Raw genomic sequence first — 21241 nt, 5'->3', positions numbered from 1 at the left:
TTTACAGTTTGGTATATAACTGTTGTACTAAAGCCCCTAAAACATCTCTCTAACCTAAATTAATCACGATAAATCTCTGATTTTTATGTCCATATAGTACACTCATTATCTTTTACAATTTACCCAAACAACGTATAAAACGTTACATGCATCAATGCATCTCAATGAAATACTTTTTAACGGCGGATTTCTGCAGTGAACTTAAGTGTTACTTAGTTTGTTCACATATTTTTTGCATAGAGATAAACTCTTTCTCCTCCTTAATAGATTTTGACTAGATTACTGTTTTTGCACCGTGCTTCTTAACTTTATTTATTTTATTTTTTTGTTCTTGATATGTTTTGTAGGGAACATGCACTAGCAAATGCGCTATTTTGGAACTACTGCTGCAGTTTGGCATCATCCAATCGCGTTGCGAGTTTCCGCGCATGCGCAGTATAAGCATGAACGATCCCTTTTCGTGAAAGTTCGGCCGAGCTTCGTGGTGGATTCGTGAGTCTTCGCCAGCGCTCGACGCTTTCCGGCGCTCCCGATAGCGAGTCGTGCCGCAGTTTCGTCCTTGCTCGCGTTGTTGTTGTCTGCGGTGACGCGGCGGAGGTGTACCCTGACGCGGGCTCTTACGTGTCGGACTGAATAAAAAGTGGAGCTCCGGAGGCCCGGGAGTGACGCGAGAACAGAGAGAGCGAGTAAGCGAGTCCGTGACCGGGTAAGGAGGAGATACGCAACGCAAATAAACGCGCGTCTAGTTTTCAGCCATGGCGTTTCCTAACACAAAGCGATCATGGCGGCGGTGACGGGCATGTTGTTGTTTCACAGCACAAGCTACACCGAGCTGCTTTCAGTCAATGAGTCACACCGAGACGGGGGAGCACAGGGAATGCAGATGGGGGTCCTAGAAATATACCATTGTTCAAATTCCGCACGTTTATAACAGTTAAACTGAGCTATGTAAGCTGTAAAGCGAAGATCAAGCCAACGGCTAGCTAGCCCTAGCCACCAGGAAAAAAAAATATTTTCAAGAGCGCGCGAGCCTGCAGCATTAGCTGGTTAGCTGAAATAGCTAACCAAGATGAATATATATAGCATTAGCCTGCTAACTACAGAAGACTACAGAACATTTCAACTTGCGAAACATTAGTGTTTCGACTCTCCAGATGTAACATCAGCTGTATTTTACCGACTGAACTCGGAATTGCAGCCGAAAATATTGTCAGTTTAGGTAGAAAATAACGGTTTCACCATTAGATAAATAATGTCTAATAATTACCGAGTAATATAACGCATCTTTTTTCTTATTCACCACGCAAACTGGTGATTATTTATTTGCAGATTTGTTTCCTAGTCAAGGCCATTTTTATTTCTTGTGGAAAAATCATCCTAAACCGAATGATACTCATGGGCGATTCGTTGAGGTGAATCGACTCTCAAACACGAATCGACACTTATTTATGTGGACATGGACGTGACTTATTTATGTATACGTAACTCAAATAAAGTTGTGCTTTTTTTTACTTTACATTTTTAAAATGAATCACATTTCATACATATATGGTATTTTTGGCTAATTGCTTGTTTTGAATTAAACACGGGAATATACACTTTGAATGCAGCTACGAATCATAAAGTCGCGCGCCGATTCTCTTAAACCTGTAGTTCAAAAGAGTCGATTCTCTATAGTGAGTCCTAATCCCATCGCTGTTTGTTGTATGCGGAAGTAAAAAGGCGCCAAAAGGTACAAGAAGTCTTGATGGCCGGACAGATTGTATGGTACAGTTCCAAAACTCACAAGACACACTTCCAAAAAACAATAAACTCACATTAATTAAGTATAAAGTACTACATTTGAACCCATATTAACTGTAATTTATGATAAACCCTAGTGCAGTCACATTGTACCATTTTATAATTTTTAGATGTCAAATTTGTTAGATATATCATTGATTTCAGCCAAGAGTCCCTTTGAAACCCAAGCAGATCACCTCCAAGCATCGTAATACCCCAAATAACGAATATACGCTGCACCGGACCAACATTTGGGCTGACGGTAGCGTCACGTTTTCACAAGATCTGAATCTCACAGCTGATCCTGTGTCACGACAGTGCAATACTGCTCAGTTTTGACCAGATCTGTGCAATCAAAACAGGTTTAGAACCTGCGCAGACTAACAATTCACCAGCACAGCGGAAAAGCATGAGCCGGAACGTCTGGAGATTGGAAAGATTTGACTCGGAGGAAGCATGTGATACCCTTCACTTGACCAGATTGGTTGCTGTTGTATGACAGGAGAGACCTTAAAAAAGAAAGTATAAAAAGCCATGTATATTGTTACATCTGGCTCTGAGGTGTAGATTCAAATGTTATTTTTAACATCTGGCCCAAACGTGGCACGGATCCGGTTTCATAAACAAAATGATGACTTGAGAAGATTTGGCAAAAACTAATTTACTAAATAATACAAAAAAAAAAAAAGTTTATTGCTTAAGAAGCCACAGCAGAATCCACACTTAAACAGCACAAAGAAAGATGTTTGTGTGACCGGTCCACAGGCCGTGTTATTCCCAAGTGGTTTATGACCGTCCGTGCGTTTTATTACTATGAACCCGAGGCACTTTGACGTATAAACCTGTACTCTACAGTTAGAGGTCAGAGGGTTACTGCATAACATGCATAACACTATTAGTCATTTCAATATACGCAGAGATTTCTAGGTTTTTCTCTTGCTGCTACACAGATAATAAGGATATTTTCTCCCATTTAAAAATTTTTTAGACATTGTTCCTGAATCTTTTCATCAAAACAGACAGATTGATTATTATTTAAATAAAAATAGATTGCATTTAAACAAAAACAAGGTGCCTTGATAATTGATCCTAAAAAGCTGGAAGATTATGAATCTACCTTTATAGTTAATTAATGAATAAAACAAGTTACTGTTACCACCTCGAAGTTTGATATTTATTCAAAGTCTTTTATTCCCCCCATATCACAGTGATTTTCTAACTATTCTAAATGATTATTTTCTAAATATTATATATATAATTTTATAAATATTCTTATTTTTCTTTTAATTTATTTCTCAAAGAACAACGTTGGTACTTTTTGTCCGTTTATAGTTTCATTTAATGTTGTGGAACGTCCACAAAGCCAGTTATTTCCTAGCAGCTATAAACGGTAATCTACTCACCAGACACCAAAAACAAATCGTCCCGACGACTTTCCCATGTCAGGACAGTGTTACTTCTGACTGTTACAAAGCACTGACACTGGAGACTCCTTCCGTAAATGTTGAATAAACATCTCACAGAAAAGGTCATCATATAAATGTATGTAGGCACCATTTCTAAATAATTATCCAGACTGTAAAGGGCAGTAGATGTCAACTGTAATTTGACCACCTACGCCAGACTAGTCATGCACATCAGAGAGTTTTCTAGCAATTAAAAAAAAAAAAATCCTTGGATACATAGTTACACCAGTTAGCATCATACAGAAATCAGCACACATCAGAGTATTATTTGGTTTAGCAATGCTTTTAATACATAATCCGTTTTATAAAACAGTAGAATAATCTGTGTTTAAAAGTTTACAATCCAAGTAATCCCACGCTCAAATTAACGTCGGATATCGTTTTGCGACGTTTCCGACATCGTGTCTGAAGAGTATTTGAGCTGAAAAGCTTCTGTTAATCCAGTACAAAACAAAAGAAAGAGCTTAGTTTATCGAAAACGTTTGGTTCAAAGTAAATGTTGAAATCGTCTATCTTTTTTTGAACGATTCCTTTGAAAAAATTTTTTTTTAAAAAAACGACAAACGGTCCAGCAGGAATATTTATTGTCTTATTTTTATTGCAATACTCTGAACACGTCGTGTAGACGTTAAGCGGCTTCGGCGTAATCGTTTCCTTTCTCCTCGTCCCCACAGGCAGGCCGTGCTAACCGAGTCCACCTCCTCTCCTCACCGCGGCTTTTCTAAATGACCATGGACGCAGGAGCAGATGTGCAGCAGGGCAGCGAGACGGCCGTCTCTGAGACGGACACGCAGCAGATCGCCACCCTGGCGCAGGTGAGCCGGACGCTTTATCACCACTGAATCTGCTAAATACTGATCTGAAATAAGGGCTGGTGTATTAGTAATCCACTCCAAAGGGTTTTATTTCTCTTATACCACAGCAGTTTCCAATCAGTTACCTTTTTAATCTGTTTATATATACGTTTAACCATGTCGAACGCAGCAAAAACAAGTTCGTTAACACTTTCACTATAGCAGCTGTAAACGGTCGTTCCATGACTGGCCTTGAAGCGAATAAGACAAAACATGCAGCTTGTCATGTTCCAAAGAAATCACAACACGGGGAAAAAAAACCCATAGTGGAAAAGTTAAACCGCTGACACTGGAGACTTCTTGCCTAAACGTTCGTTTAACATCTCCTTACAGAAAACGTTGCCGTATCAGCGGGTGTGCATTTTTCTTTATTTAACAATAGCATGTTTGTTTATTTTTTTTCTTCCATTCTTAGATTATCGTGGAGTGCCTGCTACCGTGTACGTCCCTGCGTACAGTATGTCGTTACTATAGAAACGATAACGTATTAGAAGCAGTGTTTTTAATACAAACCCGTGAATGGAATCACTGGCAGAGCTACTGTTATTCGATTAGGTTCGATTAGATTCAACTTTATTGTCGTCGTGCAGAGTACAAGCACAGAGCGGATGAAACGCAGTGTAGAAAATCAACCAGCACCTCCTGACCAATCCGAGTCAGGAATTCGCTGAAAGCGTGACCAGCTTTGTGTAAACCGTCGTGGAGATGTTCGGATATAATCAAATCTTTGACCGACTCGTGAAATTTAACTTAAGCCCTGCCCTCGTTGACCCGAGAACACTTCGACATGGATGTTCATTCGATTAGAAAATGTTTAGTAGTGGTAGTATATGTCATATATGCACTAAAGAATGGTGGTTTGTGTCATCGGTAAAGAGAATAGATATATTTGATCATTTCTTATTACTACACCGTTTCTAAATAACTCTGTGTGTGAGGCAGGTTTCCATGGCAGCGGGTCAGGCCTCAGCCACCGGGCCGACTGTCACGCTGGTGCAGCTGCCTAACGGTCAGACAGTCCAGGTTCACGGGGTGATCCAGGCCGCGCAGCCGTCTGTCATCCAGTCTCCCCAGGTCCAAGCCGTACAGGTACATCGGCAGAACTTCCTGGCTTTCAGGACCGATTTTCTCTCACTGACTGACTGACTCAGCATTGATGACGCACCATGTTTGTTTTTTCTGACGTTTGGACACAGATCTCCACCATCGCTGAGAGCGAGGACTCACAGGAGTCAGTGGACAGCGTGACGGACACCCAGAAAAGGAGGGAGATCCTCTCTAGGCGGCCCTCGTACAGGTTCGAACGTTTCTCCAATCCGTGTCGTCTCTAAGCTTTCGGGTACTTTGTCGTTCGTTGGCGTGATTTAAAAGCGTGTCGCTTTCCTCAACAGAAAAATCTTGAACGATCTCTCATCGGACACTCCAGCCGTGCCACGGATAGAGGAGGAAAAAAACGAGGAGGATTCGGCACCGGCCATAACTACAGTCACCGTGCCCACCCCCATTTACCAAACCAGCAGCGGACAGTACAGTGAGTGAGATGTTTGCACAGTCAGTCACACACATTTAGACAAAGCAGTTCAGTGGGTCGTGTGTGTGTGTATATATATATATATGCAGCTGAATTATTAGCCATCTTGAATATGATATGTTGCCATTTAGATAGATTTTTAGAAAAGATTTACTCCATTGCAGAAACATTACTCTTTTATTAGAGAAACGGTTTTACCCGCCATGTTTTTTTTTTTTTGTTGTTTTTTTTTTTAAACCCTTTTAATAAATTCTACCAGAAGGAAATTTCCTATACTGCTATTTATTAGGCTGACGCCTTGCAAATGCAGGTGTCTTGAAGTGTCTACCTTAAACAATATTGTACACTGAAAGTAAATATCTGATTCTGATTGGCTGGCAGGTGTCTGTTATTTACTTCTATTGATCTAGATGTAGTTGCAGTTCTAAATTATGATCAACATGCTATGAAACCATGACAACAATCATAATTTATACTTCAGATTAAGCCTATGTTGCCAAAATAATAAGATTATTTATAAGAGAAAACACTGAGTTGAACTAAAGCACAGAGTTCAACCCCAGACCTCCTCGACATCCCAACATCAGTGCTTGACCTCCCTTGTAGCTGTCCAACAAACACGTACAAGTCCTTAAATTTTTTTGGCCATAAAGTGTTAGGATGGAGACTTAATCAAAACATCTCCGAGAAAGTAACGGCTGCTGATGCGTCTGTGTAATTGTAAAAGCGTTATCTTTTACATGTTGTACACTCATTCTTTATTTTCATTTTATCCCCCCACATTTTAGAATTTAGTATTTTAGCATCTTCAAAGTAGACACGCTTTTTTCCTAGAATTTCCAGAAATGTATTCTTGGCGTTTTCTCACCTGATTTCTTGAGGAATTTCCATGAGATGCTTTTTAAACAGTATTAAAGGAGTTCACACCGACGCTGGAGTCTTATCGGCTGCTTTTCGGAATGTTTCGCTCCGAGTCGTCCGTTTAAATAAAGATATTTTTGTAAATAAAATGTTAGTTTTCGAATGAAAGAAATGAACACGTCGGCACGATTATATTTTGGTCTACAACACCGATTTCACACATTTAATCACACACCTTCAGATCAAAAGGTGTGTATGTGTGTGTATAATGTTACTAAGTACTGCACAATAACCAAGTAAAATCATGCTTGTATTAGTTCTGTGTTTAATGTTTGTTTGGAAAGACCATGGTTTGTAAAAGGCTTTCCGCTTCACTTCCTCTCTTAGTTGCCATCACACAAGGCGGAGCCATCCAGCTGGCCAATAACGGCACAGACGGCGTTCAGGGCCTGCAGACTCTGACGATGACTAACACAGCGGGGGCCCAGTCAGGCGCCACCATCCTGCAGTACGCTCAGACCAGCGACGGCCAGCAGATCCTGGTGCCCAGTAACCAGGTTGTGGTGCAAGGTGAGCACTCTTAAGCAGGTCGTCTATATAGACACATACATTGGGTTCTACAACGCGATCGATTTATTGTGCCTCGAGGCAATAAAGAAGCTTCGTACACGGGACTAACACGACGACCGCAGTGTTGTTGAATTCTCAAATCTGATTGGTCAGAATCGTCTATTAACGTTCTATAACAGATTTCAGACACGTCACAGGTATATTATTAATGCACTTGTTCTAATACGTTCTATTCCTATAGTAACTAACACAGGGAAGCGTACGGTGGACGCTCCATATAAACACGAGTAATTAATGCAGTTTCTGTGTCGCGATGCTTATGGAAGGAGTCTCCAGTGTCAGGGCTTTGTAATAGTCAGTAAGTTTTCCAACACAGGGAAGTCTTCAAGAGTTTCTTACTTTCCAGTTTATTATTAATTTCCTGCAAGAAACCGGATGGAGAGTGATGAAGGAACATGAGGAACTTCTGTCAAACAGTTTTCAAGCCTGCACATTAAAATATTGTAGTCAGACTTTGAATTTGACTCCTAACACTTTTGCAGTGCAGTAAATCTCTCAGGATATTTCACGAGGCCAAAATTTTCCGCCTCGATAACGTAATCCAAACCTTACAAACAGCACGTTGTGAAATAGCGCTGGCACTTTCGACCGTCTTTTCCTCTTCAAGCTGCATGACTAAATAGGGAAATTTTCCCTTCTTGAAATACCCCCCTTCGGCATGGAACTGTTTCTGAAACTGCGGTTCGTTTTTAGTCTCGACGAGTCGGAACGAAAATATTTATTTACGCAATATATTTGTTAAAATCCTTATTGCAATATTCATCTTTGAAATATTGATATTGCAGAAGCCAGTACACGTTGTTAGTCTACTCAGACCTCTGTCAGATTCCAAATAGATAAATCCTGACAGTGTTGGTATAATTATATAATATATATATATATATATAATTAGTTTTGGTGGAATTATGCAGGTCTTTAACTACGAAGTTCACCCGTGTGTATTAATATTACACACCACGATCACAATGTGAGGAAGTATGTAAATCGCAGTATAATATTTTCTGGCCGTATTACAGCTGTAATTTAACACGCCGATGTAACGTAAGACGCTATCTCTCTCTGTCACGCTTCTCAGCTGCGTCCGGAGACGTGCAGGCGTATCAGATCCGCACGGCGGCGTCCGGCACCATCGCTCCCGGAGTGGTGATGGCGTCGGGCCAGGGAGGTGCCGAGGAGGCCACGCGCAAGAGAGAGGTCCGCCTCATGAAGAACAGGTACAGCTCATATACACGCTCGGAATGTGAAACTTGACAACTCAGCGGTGGGGTGGGGGCGGGAGTAGGAAAAGTGTGAAAAGTAGCGGTAGGATCGATCAAAACGTGACGCGAATGTTAAACCGAGGCAGATTTAACCAAAGCGTTCTTGTTTTCTGAGTGTAACGCTGAGTTTCGGCCACAGGGAGGCAGCGCGAGAGTGCCGTCGCAAGAAGAAGGAATATGTGAAGTGTCTGGAGAATCGCGTGGCCGTGCTGGAAAACCAGAACAAAACCCTCATCGAGGAGCTGAAAGCACTTAAGGACTTGTACTGTCACAAATCGGAATAACACACACACACACACACACACACACACATGCAGACAAACACAGCAGACATATCGTGCTTTTCCCCAGGTCCTACTGAGACAGTGACTCTTCCCCTTACACAGGCACCTGGGCAGCAGTCTTTTCTTTTCCTATCTGTTTTTCTTTTTTATTGCCTATAAGAAATGGAAAAAAACCAACTCTTAAAATCGAATGCCTTTATTGTGTTCTGTATAAAAAAAAAAAAAAAGAGCCAACGTTTTAAAAAGAGTATCTCATGACTCTTAAAACTCCAAAACGACCCGACGGACGTGTTTACGAGGCATCGCAGACACAAAAACGTCAACAACAACAAAAAGCGTTTGCCGTGTTTTCGCGATTTCAGTCGGGGAGATCCCACGATGCACCGGTGTTGGATGGCCACGCCTCCTTTCAATCACGCTGACTTTCTGGGAGACGGCGCTCGTCCGATATCAACGGGTGGGACTTGAGTGAATTAACAAATGAACCTCTGATTCATTTGAATTTCTATGTGCTTCTGTTACTAACACATGAACCCTATTTTGATATGGAAAAATCTATCGAATATGTGTGTATATGCTTCTGTTATGTTTTTTTTTTTTTTTTTGCGCCATTTAATCTGCGCTTTTGCCTCTTTCTTTCACCTCCAGCGTCGTTGCTTTGTTTGCTGTCTTACAAGAAGTAGGACTTTGGAGCTAAATCAGGATAAAAGTGACGATTTCTACGATGTTTAAAATACAGTTATACGCTTTTCAACATAAGTTACGCTTGTAAAACCTTTTTTTTTTATAGAACATTGTAACACGTACTTATTCATACCAGTTCTCATTCTCGAGTTCATTTTAATTATTGATGTATTCTTTACCCATTTCATTTAGCGGGACACAATCCTAGACCGCTGCCTTTTTTTTTCTTTTTTTTTTTTTCCCTGAGGTTGCGTTATGCCTAGGACTGGGATTTTTCTAAATCCCAGATTAAGAAGAGAAAAAGGCAGCTTGTACCTGTATCTGGTGCTCACTGCTGAATCGAAAACCCATGTTATGTTATGTTTCTGTTTTCTCCCATCGAATGTAGCCATCTGAAACAACATTATATGCATCCTATTTTTAAATCTGCTTTTTTTTTCCCCCCTCCATTTTTTTTCTGTAGACGTTGTAATTTTAATCATGTGTTACTCGCACACGTGGAATACAGTGCGTAAATGCCTCCCGGAGCCGATTATCTTCAGTGATTACACGTTCAGCAGCTGATGCTAATCAAAAGCGTCACTTATGCCTGTTGAATTTAGCGTTCTTGCTAATTCCTGTGATTTGGCATGTAGATCCTGTATGCTTTCGAAAGTCCTTTTTGACCCTCTTCTTTCCAGGACAGAGTTGGCGGTGTCGGGCGTGTGCGTGTGTTTTACTTGAGCTCAGTTTAACCTGCAACCCGAGACTCATGAATAATACATGTTAACAGTCACTCCGCTTCAGGTCACACCACCATGTTACTGATTTTTCCCTTATTTAATTAACCGACATTATTGTATGAATTGTATTTACTGAATTATAATCGAAGGAACCAGTTTATTTTCTTTTAAATGATCATCTTCTTGCGTCTAGAGCAATCTATCTGGGCATCTTCCTGATCTTTTTTAAGACGTTCTAGAAAAGGAGAAACATTAGGAATCACTGCCCTAAATAAATTTCAGTGATCTTATCTGAATTGATGTTATGACGTTGTCGTCGTCCGCCTTCGGCTGAAAGCTTTCCAAAAGCATCTGCTCAGAGGACAAGGACCTGTCTTGCGCCGTCTGAGGTCCTCACGGTTTCTGTGTAGGAACGGAAAAGTACGGAATTTGATTAGAATAATTCTCCAGTCACACAATTAAATTTTGTCTGTATAGTGCGTTTAATGACGGACGTTGTCACAAAGCAGCTTTAGAGAATATATATAAATTCAGGATATAAAATGAATCCCTAATGAGCGAGCGAGAGGAAAAACTCACTAAGACGACATGAGGAAGAAACCTTCAGAGGAACCAAACTCATAAAGGAACCCATCCTCATCTGAGTGACACCGGATAGTGCGATTATAAATAAATCCCTTCTATTACTGTGTACTGTGTGGTCAAAAAGTGCAATTGTGTAGCCAGGAGCTTCATTATAGCTTTAACATGGTGTCTACTTTGTTGATGTTATTAGCTGTTCACTGAAGGTTCGTGACAACTGCAGTCCTAAAGCTAACATAACATAACTGTTCATATCAATAGCAGTCCAAAGACATCTTAATGGTATGTAAGTGGTACCATCCTCAGTAATCTCATGTATCATGTACCTCAGCAGCAGTGAGTGCTTTCCAAGTGGTGAAAACAACCAGAAGTAGGGCATCAGGATGGACCAGGCAGGTCTGGAAAGCAGAAAGGGTCAGCATCACTGGCATCTCAGGAGTAGCATGTGTAGCTCAAGAGAGGGAGAGAGAGAGAGAGGAAAATTAAGTGAGGAAATATTTCTATTTATATACATTTGTGGTATTTATGACTTGTGTGTAGACACTTGCCAATTCCCACCCGCCAACTCTCCCCGTTACATCACATGACCGCACACAAACAACTTTTTGAACTGTGGCCGATGCGTCATAGCAGTAAAACACTAACTGCCCTCTCATAGACGGCCAAGATTGGCTACTGTGGCTGAAAAAAATGCTACCCCTCCCATCCACAAAGCATGGCTAATTTTGCTACTTTATCCATGGATCGCTGTGGCATTGTCTAGATTCAGACTCGCAGTCTCCTAATGACGGGGCAAATATCTTTTTTGTTGCACCATTTGGAAAATGGCAAATTATACATGTTTGCAAACAGTGCTGAAAATTAGAGAAAGCCTTGTGGCCTGAATAGACCCTTCCTTGTGTTTATTATTATTATTATCATTATTATTATTATTATTATGGGGGGGGGGTCATGGAATTCAAGGTCTCTGATCAGTGTTCTAAAGACTCCTTGTGGTTTGTTAGCGTTGTCTTATCCAAGATTAATACAGCTTTGGTCTGAACTGGAAATCAAAATACAAAGAAATGTTTTTTCCCCCCCCCTTATGTTTCATACTTCTAAGATCAAAAGTTTTCAGGAAACATTTTTTATTAAAATGGGAAAAAAAAAAAAATGAACAACGAATAATTTCTCCCCAACCCTCACATACAAAAAAAACGAATTATCCATATATTACTATTATGGGCTGTTCTGATTTGTTGGCATTCAACATTTTTGTGGTTTGAATTTGTAGTTCTACAGAAGTACGTTTAGTATTTTTGCGTTGTTGATTTATTTGGTCCAAATAATTCCAGCACATTTGGGCTAATATTGGAAAACCTAAATAAAAAAAAAAAAAAGGAAACTTAAACTAGTCTTATACAATAAAGAAAAATGTATCGTGTATATGTGCCCAATGTAGTGTTAGATTCCTGTTCTTGGCGGCCGGGAGTGGAATCTGATGTGCTCTTCTGCTGTTGAAGCCCATTCGCCTCAAGGTTTGACATTTTGTGTGTTCTGAGATCCTCTTCTGCTCACCAAAGTTGTAAAGCGTGGTTATTAGAGTTACCATTGGCCATTCTCCTCTGACCTCTCTCATCAACAAGGTGTTTCCGCCTGCAGAACTGAAAGTTGTTTGTTTTTCCATACCATTCAGTGTAAACTCTAGAGCAATGGTGTCCAATCTTATCCGATGTGGGTGCAGGATTTAATTCCAACCAAGCAGAAGCCACACCTGAGTCTATTGAAAGCAAAGATCAACTGATTAAACAGGTGGAATCAAGATTGGACAACCTTGATCCAACAACCATGCCATCCATTCTGATGTTTGACTTGAACGTTAACTGATGGTCTTGACCCGTATCTGATTGGATAATTTCATGAATAAGCAAGAGTACAGGTGTTCTTATTAAAGTGGCCGGTGAGTGTATTTATCTTTGTTGATGAATGCGCGTATATAAATACTTTTGGTGATTATCTGTCAGAAAAGTGGGCAAAGGGTAGAAATTTCGGAAAGGAAAATAGAACTATATAAGAAATCGTTCGACGTTCATCTTCGCTATATTTGTGCAATCGTGACACATGGGGAGTTATCACATAGGAAGAGATTCCATTAGAAGATAAACGGACAGAGCGAGAGAGGATGTGACGGAGGAATAAAGACTTTCGTGCACTTTTTTTTTCTCCGTTCGGTGGCATTGACTTCAAAACTAATTCGGTTTGTCGCATCCGAAACCCATATAGATTCGTCGAACACTTTTAGCGGATGATTGTGTTCTAACCGGGTGAGTGAAAGTAAAGAGGCTAATCCTGACTTTGTCCAAATGAAAAGCGAAATCAATGCCGGTTAGTAGGTATGTCAATCCAGATGCTGCTTTGAGTTTGAATGTCAGTCCTAGCTAAATGAGATCATTATGCTGAATGAGGATCAATAATGATGACTCTAAACTATTAGTATTGATCCACCAAATGATTAGACCTACAAATGACCCATTACAGTGGCTCAATAATAATGATTTGAGTGACAGCACACGTTCATGATTGAACAGCACACAAATGTGCTTGGAATTAACTCGTGTATAGCTAAAACTATGCAACGATGCAACACAGATAATCGACGAAACAAGCCACGTCCCATGCTCGCACAAGTCTGTGTGCAGAAAGACAGCAGGCGTTTATAGCATCCAAACTGCAATCTCGACAATAATCCACAGGCAAACACACACGGCTGCTTTGCATCAGCTTCCCTGCTCGGCCATTCGTTAGTCACATCTGATTAGTGATCACTGATATGCACGGAGTGATTGTTTCTGCTCTGCTACAGCTGTGACAGGAAGACCAGCTGAGGTGGTCCACTCGAGGCCATATGGTAGGACACAACCTCTCTTTCTGCTGTCTGTCTTCACTGCTCTTTGTTTGATCAAGAAGATGGCAGCCATTTTTAGCCTGAGGATTGGTGTACAATATACATTATACAATCCACTCGTCTATCCATCCAACTATCCGTTCATCCATCAACTGCCTCGATTCTTCTTCAAATCCGTCCCTAAAGTAGATCCTTTAGTCAACTCATCCATCCATCGACTCTCTTAATTATTCTCATTCATGTCTTTCTCTTTCATACCCTAAAGCAGACTTTGAACACCACATCAACTTGTCCATCCATTAATTCACCCTCCGTCTATCCATCTATCCAATCATCCATCAACTGTTTCATCTCTTTCATATCTGATCCTAAAGCAGATCTTTTATAGCCACATAAACTCATCCATATAATCCCCCCCATTTATCCATCCATCCATCCATCAACTCTCTTGATTCTGTTCTTTTGTTTTTCTTTTAGTGCCACTTTAACTCATCCATCCATCCATCCATCCATCCAATTATCCATCAACTGTCTCAGTGTTTCTCTTTCAAATCTGAGTCTAGTGCCACATCAACTCATCCATCTCCTATCCAAACTCCAGCCATGCATTTCTTGATTCTGTTCTTTCTCTGCTCATTCTTTTAAAACCACATCAAGCCATCCATCCATCCATCCATCTACACACCTATCCTTTACATCCAATCATCCATCAACTGTATTAATTCTCCTCTTTCAAATCTGATCTTAAATCCTTCATCGTTAATAGTCCAATAACATGTCCACCCATATTCATCCATCCATCCATTCCTTCCATCAATTCATGTACCCATCCATCCATTCCTTGATCCATCAAACATTCATCAATACATGTCTATTTAATCACTGATCCAAACTAATCCATTCATTCATGCATTTATCTATCCATCGATCTGTCCAATTGTTCATCCTTTCATTATCCATCATACAGTCATCCCAGCATACACCCCTCTATTCATCCAACATTTCGTTCATCCTTCCACCCACCCATCCATCGGCCTGTGTTTGTCTTGGTTCCTCTCTTTCAAATCTGACCCTGAATCAGTCTCTTAGTGCCACAGCAAAAAAACAAATGATTCGGTCCTCGTCTCAGGATGGTTGTGAGATCAAATCCCAGGACAACCACGAGGCCGCTGTTGGATCCTTCAACAAAACAGAGTCTTCTTCGTCAACACTTCCACTCAACACAGAATCCATGGTGGATGCCTGTTTGTCTGAGTTGCATTTGCTGTATATTCTCATTCTGGGATTTCAATCATTTCCCTTTTATGAAACATTTCTTTGTTCTACAGTTCCCACAAACAGCCTGCAAATTAGATCTAATTAAATTGTAATTAACTAACAAATGGTGTATGAATACTCTGTAGCCGACAGTCTTCTTTCTCAGTCTTGCTGAAGCAAATGACTTAAATGAGGACTTGAAAGCAAAATATTCTTCTCCATGAAATCAAAGACAATATCCACTTAAATCCACGTGCTTCAAAAGTAGTGCATGTTCCTCAATTCTTTTACAAGTATGCAGATTTAATAAAGCTCACTTGGCTTTATAATTACAGTTTGGGTTAAGCCTGAAATTTCTTTCTCGTAGCTCCGTTCACTCTGCCTTTGTTCTTTGGAGTACCAAAAAAAAAATAAAATCCACATATGTATCAATGTCATGTTTCTATTCATTCAAATGGGATTTATATTCAGTCGAATAGGCTTGTGTATCATCATTCAGAATATGCACAGGTATCACACACTGACAAAAGTCCATTCAGCCACTCCATAAAAGCAGTAGTGCTCCACGTCTGCCTGAAGTCCATTTCTTTTCGATTCGGAGACGTTCAATTATCCCCGAGAAAGTGCTGCAAGCACGAGTGGACATGAATGAGGATTCAAGAACTTAATTTCACCGGGCTTTTTCACGATCGGACGCTTCTTGACGCCTGCAGCGAGAGAACCAGTCGCACAAAGGTCAGCCAGACAATGAACGGCCATATTACTTCTAGCCGATGGCATGGGGAATGGAAAGGAATCACTGAAGGTCTGTTTACACTTTTCATTTGCAGGGTACACTCTGGGCTTTTTTTAAATTTTATTTCGTGTGCAGACATTTTTCTCTCTCGAAGATAGTGTGAAGAAATTGAAATTTTGGAGAAAAGACTTGCAGATCTGGAATTACACGTGGTATTGGTTTTACAAGATATAGTAGGCCTACTGCATAACATGATCAGTGTTGTAGAATAAGCATGCTGTTAGGAAATGATCTCACGTCATTTTATTTCGAAACTTAAATTGCTTTCGTGGGGCGCACGGTGGATTAGAGGTTAGCACGTTCGCCTCACACATCCAGGGCGGGGGTTCGACTCCCACCATGGCCCTGTGTGTGCGGGGGTTTCCTCCGGGTACTCTGGTTTCCTCCCCCCATCCAAAGACATGCATGGTAGGCTGATTGGTGTGTCCAAAGTGTCCGTAGTGTATGAATGAGTGTGTATGTGATTGTGCCCTGCGATGGATTGGCACCCTGTCCAGGGTGTACCCCGCCTTGTGCCCGATGCTTCCTGGGATAGGCTCCAGGTTCCCCGTGACCCTGAAAAGGATAAGTAGTATAGAAGATGGATGGAAATTGCTTTTGTTCCATTTACTGACTGACAAAAAACTCAAAGGAAATGTAGGTTAGAATATTAAGTATAAAGATTGGGTTTTTTATGGGGCAGAATTATTGATGGCGTTAATGAAATAAATCAGAAATGCAACGAATGATCTTTTAAGTTTAAGCATATGGGAACCGTGTATAATGTATTTTTGTGGTCATTATCTTGTTTAAAGATCTTAACCTCCCAACAGAGGCAACCAGGCTTTGGGATAGAATATCCTGTTACTCCACTTGTTCATGATTGCATCCGTCTTCACAAAGCATAGATGAACTAACTCCATATTTTACAGACGTAATTGAGGCTTTTCCTTTCTTTTTCCTATGTTTTGCAGCCATACCAATGGTGTTCATGGCCAGAAAGTGAGACAAGACGCTGCTCTCATTTGATTGCAGTAGATTCCGATATGAGTTACAATGAGGCAGGATGTTCATGTGCTGCTTTTTGTGTGGCTTATTACCATGGAGGTGGCATCTTATACTTTTGAACCTTAACAACCCCAACATCAACTAAACTGTACAGTTATATAACTGTGATCTTTCGACTCCTTTTATATTCACTTTTCTTCTCCTTGGGTGGGTGTGTGGGTGGGTGGGGGGTGGTCTGTAAGTAACTGTTGTAGTGAAAATTTTTACATTATTCTGTGTAGTGATTTTTTTTAAAACCGTAATCTTTGCTGATTTTCCTGAAGGGTGCCAATAATTCTGAAGTTGACTGTAAATACATTAGGCATGCTTTAGGTCCTCTTGATGATCTTAGATAGGCGAGAGCTTGTGAAATAATCCTGTATTTCCTCCAAGCTTGCGCAGATCTGTTTGCATTCAAGCCTTAACAAGCGTATCAGCTCGCTAACGAAGCCGTGACGACAGTCGGCTAGCGATGATGAATATGTCTATTCCCGCGACACTGACAAATCCCATTTTCATTCTCAGGACTCTCCATGTGTCTAGACACATTCTATTTTCTCTCAATAAGCAGCATGCGATCCCACGCTGGAAGGGTAATTCTTCCTGTGCAAACTGCCCAGAGGAGAGGCCGCTGCCGTCATTCAGATTTAGTTCTCGCTGCTTGTGATGGGTCGTGTCTTAAATCACATACTTCTATTAAATAGGATGACACCATAGTATGTCAGAAGGATTATTATTTCTAATATTAAAAAAAGTACTAAAAAGTAGTCTGATGTGACAGAAGATTGTGCTATTCAGGCCAATAGTTTAAATGGGGTGTGGCTTCTGAGGCCGTAAGTCAACACTGAAATGATGTCCAGGACCACTGGAAAGGAGGAAGGAATACACCCTGGATGGGATGTCAGTCCATCACAGGTATTTCCTGTAATTCAAGTGCTTATGATATGATGCTAGAGGAGCAAACAAATTCGTTTAGTCATATTCTCTGGGACAAATTTTTGGATATCCTTCAAATATTCTACACTGACAATTACAGTGTATTGGATCTGTTGATCACGTCTGCCATCTGATTATCATACACAGTACCCATAGCATAGAGCAGAATAGTTCAATTTTGCATCATGCTTTCAATAAGTAATCTCACTTCGTTCCCATTTATCCCAGTTTGGGTAAATATTGGATTTCCTGCTGACAGTCTATCTGATTTGCTCTCTCGATACACACCAATCAGCCATAACATTAAAACCACTTGCCTAATATTATGTAGGTGCCCCTTGTGCTACAAAAACAGCTCTGACCTTTACATTTCTGGTGTTTGGCCCTTGTCCAGAGTGACTTACATTTATCTCATTGATACAACTGAGGGTTAAGGGCCTTGCTCAAGGGCCCAACAGTGGTAGCTTGGCAGTGCTGGGGCTTGAACTCCTGACCTTCTGATCAGTAGTCCAGAGCCTTTAACCACTGAGCCACCACTGCCCCCTAAGGCATGGACCCATCAAGGCATGGACCCATCAAGGCATGTACCCCACAAGACCTCTGAAGGTGTACTGTGGTATCTGGCACCAAGACGTTAGCAGCAGATCCTCCTTGAGGCCTCAATGGATCTGACTTGTTTGTCCAGCACATCCTACAGATGCTTGATCAGATTGAGATCTGGGGAATTTGGAGGCCAAATTCCAGAGGTCAGAGGATAAAAGGGGATAAGATCAAGGAGAGGACATGAAGTACATCGAGTGAGCAAGCAAAATCGGGAAAGAAAGGGGCAGCATGCTGGTTTGATTTATGATGGCCATGATTAATGGCTATGGTTCTGAGCTGTTGACCTTGAGCACTCAGTCATTACAGGTGGCGGTTTATGGGAGAATAGGCAGAGCAGATGGGATACATTAGGCCGTGCATACCAACACAGAAGGACATTTCATAGCATTAACACACTGACTCACCTCAGTGTGCTGTGGTAGCCATTTAGAGCCAACTGATGAACACTATGTGATTCGGTTATGGACTGCATGCTTAGATCCAGTGTTAAAACACTACAGAAATGTCCAGAATTTTTAGTAGCAAGGATAATTTCTTCATTTACAAGGCAGAATTCTGTTCGTTTACATATTCTATCTTTTTATTTAATTAATTCATTTATCTTTAAAGGAGCCGTCTGTAAATTTTAGCACCCTCTACTGCCTGGGAGGTGAATTGCAACAAAACAATTGACAAACAAACAAATAAGTACATAAATAAAATAGCTAGCCAATGTTATGATCTTGTTCATCCTAAACGATCCAGAAGAGCCTCCGATAATCACCTAGACATCATTTAAATTTTAAATTAGGTAGAAAAGCTAAACAGATAAAAATATAGAAATGATTAGGGGGCATATTACTGTTTGTTTGTTTGTTTGTTTGTTTGTTTTATGGAAAGCTTGTCAAAAAGGTCCACAAAGCATCTGGTTGAGACTAGAGGTGTGCACAGGAACTGGGTGTCCCATGAGTCGGAATAAAAAAGTCACACAAATGGGACTTTTTTACTTTCAAGAAAGACCACATTAATTAACACGAACATGAATAATACTTGGGGCGCACGGTGGCTTAGCACGTTCGCCTCATACCTCCAGGGTCCGGGGTTTGAGCCCCGCCGGGGCCATGTGTGTGCGGAGTTTGCATGTTCTCCCCGTGCTGCGGGGGTTTCCTCCAGGTACTCCGGTTTCCTCCCCCAGTCCAAAGACATGCATGATTGGAATGTCCAAAAACTGTCCGTAGAGTATGAATGTGAGTGTGTATGTGATTGTGCCCTGCAATGGACTGGCACCCTGTCCAGGGTGTACCCCGCCTTGTGCCCGATGCTCCCTGGGATAGACTCCAGGTTCCCCGTGACCCTGAAAAGGAGTAAGTGGTAGAAGATGGATGGATGAACAATACATTTACAGAGATCATATATTCATCCTTAGTAACTGCCTGGTCAGGGTCATGGTGGGTTAAATATAAACAAACACTATGGAACCAACTAAATTTGTCATGGGCAGTGTACAAACAACAGTAATAAATGAGCTAGTGGGATTAACAATCACTATTTCAAAAAAAATTAATACAAAATAAAAGTAGCACAGAAAAATTCTTCTGGTTTAGGCCAAACCCACTTCAGGTTTAAATCCTTATTTAAGATATTGATATTTGGAGCATCATACAGATACAGATACAGGCATTGTGTTACACCCGTACTTTACAGTAAAGCAGTCCAGTTACATTAAAATCCAAATATTAAGTCGCAGTGTTGTCATTTAAATCAGTCAGGCAAGGTCATTAGTGATATTTGTATCAAAATACATTTAAAAGCACACAAAAAACCCACACAAGAGGGTTCTTTCTCTATAATTTCTGCCATTCCACTTTCCCGCAAGCTGTGGCATTGTCCTACGTACGGTTTTCTCTATTTCACATTAGAGTTTCACATTCAGACTAGATTCACACCATTATTGCAGTTCTATTTGCAGGGTTTCCTCAGGATATGACATCATGATGACACCTTCAGGAAACATCATCATAATTATGCCTCCAAGTCGAACAGTGACCCTCATGCACCTGAATGACCTCCAACACAGCACATGAGGGGTTTTCTGAGGTGACTTTGGGCCCAAGAGCACCCCAGATTATTTTTTTTTTTACTTCCTGTACTAAAGAATTGCGAGCTTGCAGTTTTTCCACACAGTAATAGACAACACCTCATGTTGATGTACGACATGATTGGATAAAACATCTGTAAGATTGAAATTTATATAGCGGGATGTACCGTAGCGCATCCCTCATGTATTATTCAAACGCTCGTCCCCGAACCTTGCTCAGCTGCACTGCTAATGTGGCAGTTTATTTTCCTGTGGTGCCCCCTTCAGACACGCTTCACCTTGAAATCAGCGTGAACAGTAGTGGTGGTGGAGGGGGGTGGGGGGGGGTGAGGAAAACGCAACGCCTTCTCTGCATAACAATCAGCATTTGAAATGCAAATCAGCCCCAGATGATGATATAACTCGGCCTATTTTAGTCGTTTATGTTTTAAATCAGCGTTTCCGTTAAGCAGACTTTGGGCTGTAAATCAGCAATGGTGTCTTGTCCTTCCTTTAATTCCGTGTGGGTGATGGGGTTACTTTTTCAGCATAAACACACATCCTTGGCATATCATCTCTTTCAGTAATGCACAAGCCCTCTAGGTAAATACCCACCCACACTCATAGACACACCGTGTCACATCGCAATCCTCCGATGTCTTAAATTACGTACACTGCGTGTATATTAACAACACTGATATTGCAGCAGGCGTGGCAGCCATCCATCAATTGGGGAATTTCATCATGAGCCGAGACCCATTTCAGAAGACATAAGAACAGCCATTCAATACGGTGTGTGTTGTAAAGCAAAGTCCTGTATACGTATGGACACACATCTTTATTTAAAGGGTTGAAAATGGCTTGTATTAGCCACTGCACCTACAATAGTCAACGTGAGGCTCTCGGTAAAGCTCTAGACCTTCTATTATGGTGACCGACAAGATGGATTTCTCTTTAGACCCCATGTCTATGTGAGTATAATAGTATGTGCATTTACATATCAGCCAAGCTTCACTCTGTATTTGAGT

At 40.9% G+C, this 21241-nt stretch overlaps 1 protein-coding gene across 1 annotated transcript; it reads left to right on the top strand.

The window, feature by feature from the left end:
- Window positions 1-277: 277 nt before the first annotated feature.
- Window positions 278-13518, top strand: creb1a (cAMP responsive element binding protein 1a). The gene is made up of 8 exons (XM_053615660.1): window positions 278-706; window positions 3923-4063; window positions 5045-5191; window positions 5299-5399; window positions 5494-5633; window positions 6882-7064; window positions 8200-8338; window positions 8523-13518. Exons 2-8 carry the CDS (start codon window positions 3974-3976, stop codon window positions 8665-8667), a joined length of 945 nt encoding a protein of 314 aa, XP_053471635.1. The 5' UTR covers window positions 278-706; window positions 3923-3973; the 3' UTR covers window positions 8668-13518.
- Window positions 13519-21241: the final 7723 nt, after the last annotated feature.

The sequence above is a fragment of the Ictalurus furcatus genome, chromosome 26 (assembly GCF_023375685.1).
Source record: "Ictalurus furcatus strain D&B chromosome 26, Billie_1.0, whole genome shotgun sequence".
Lineage (NCBI taxonomy): Eukaryota > Metazoa > Chordata > Actinopteri > Siluriformes > Ictaluridae > Ictalurus > Ictalurus furcatus.
This window is presented reverse-complemented; position numbering and strand designations above follow the sequence as displayed.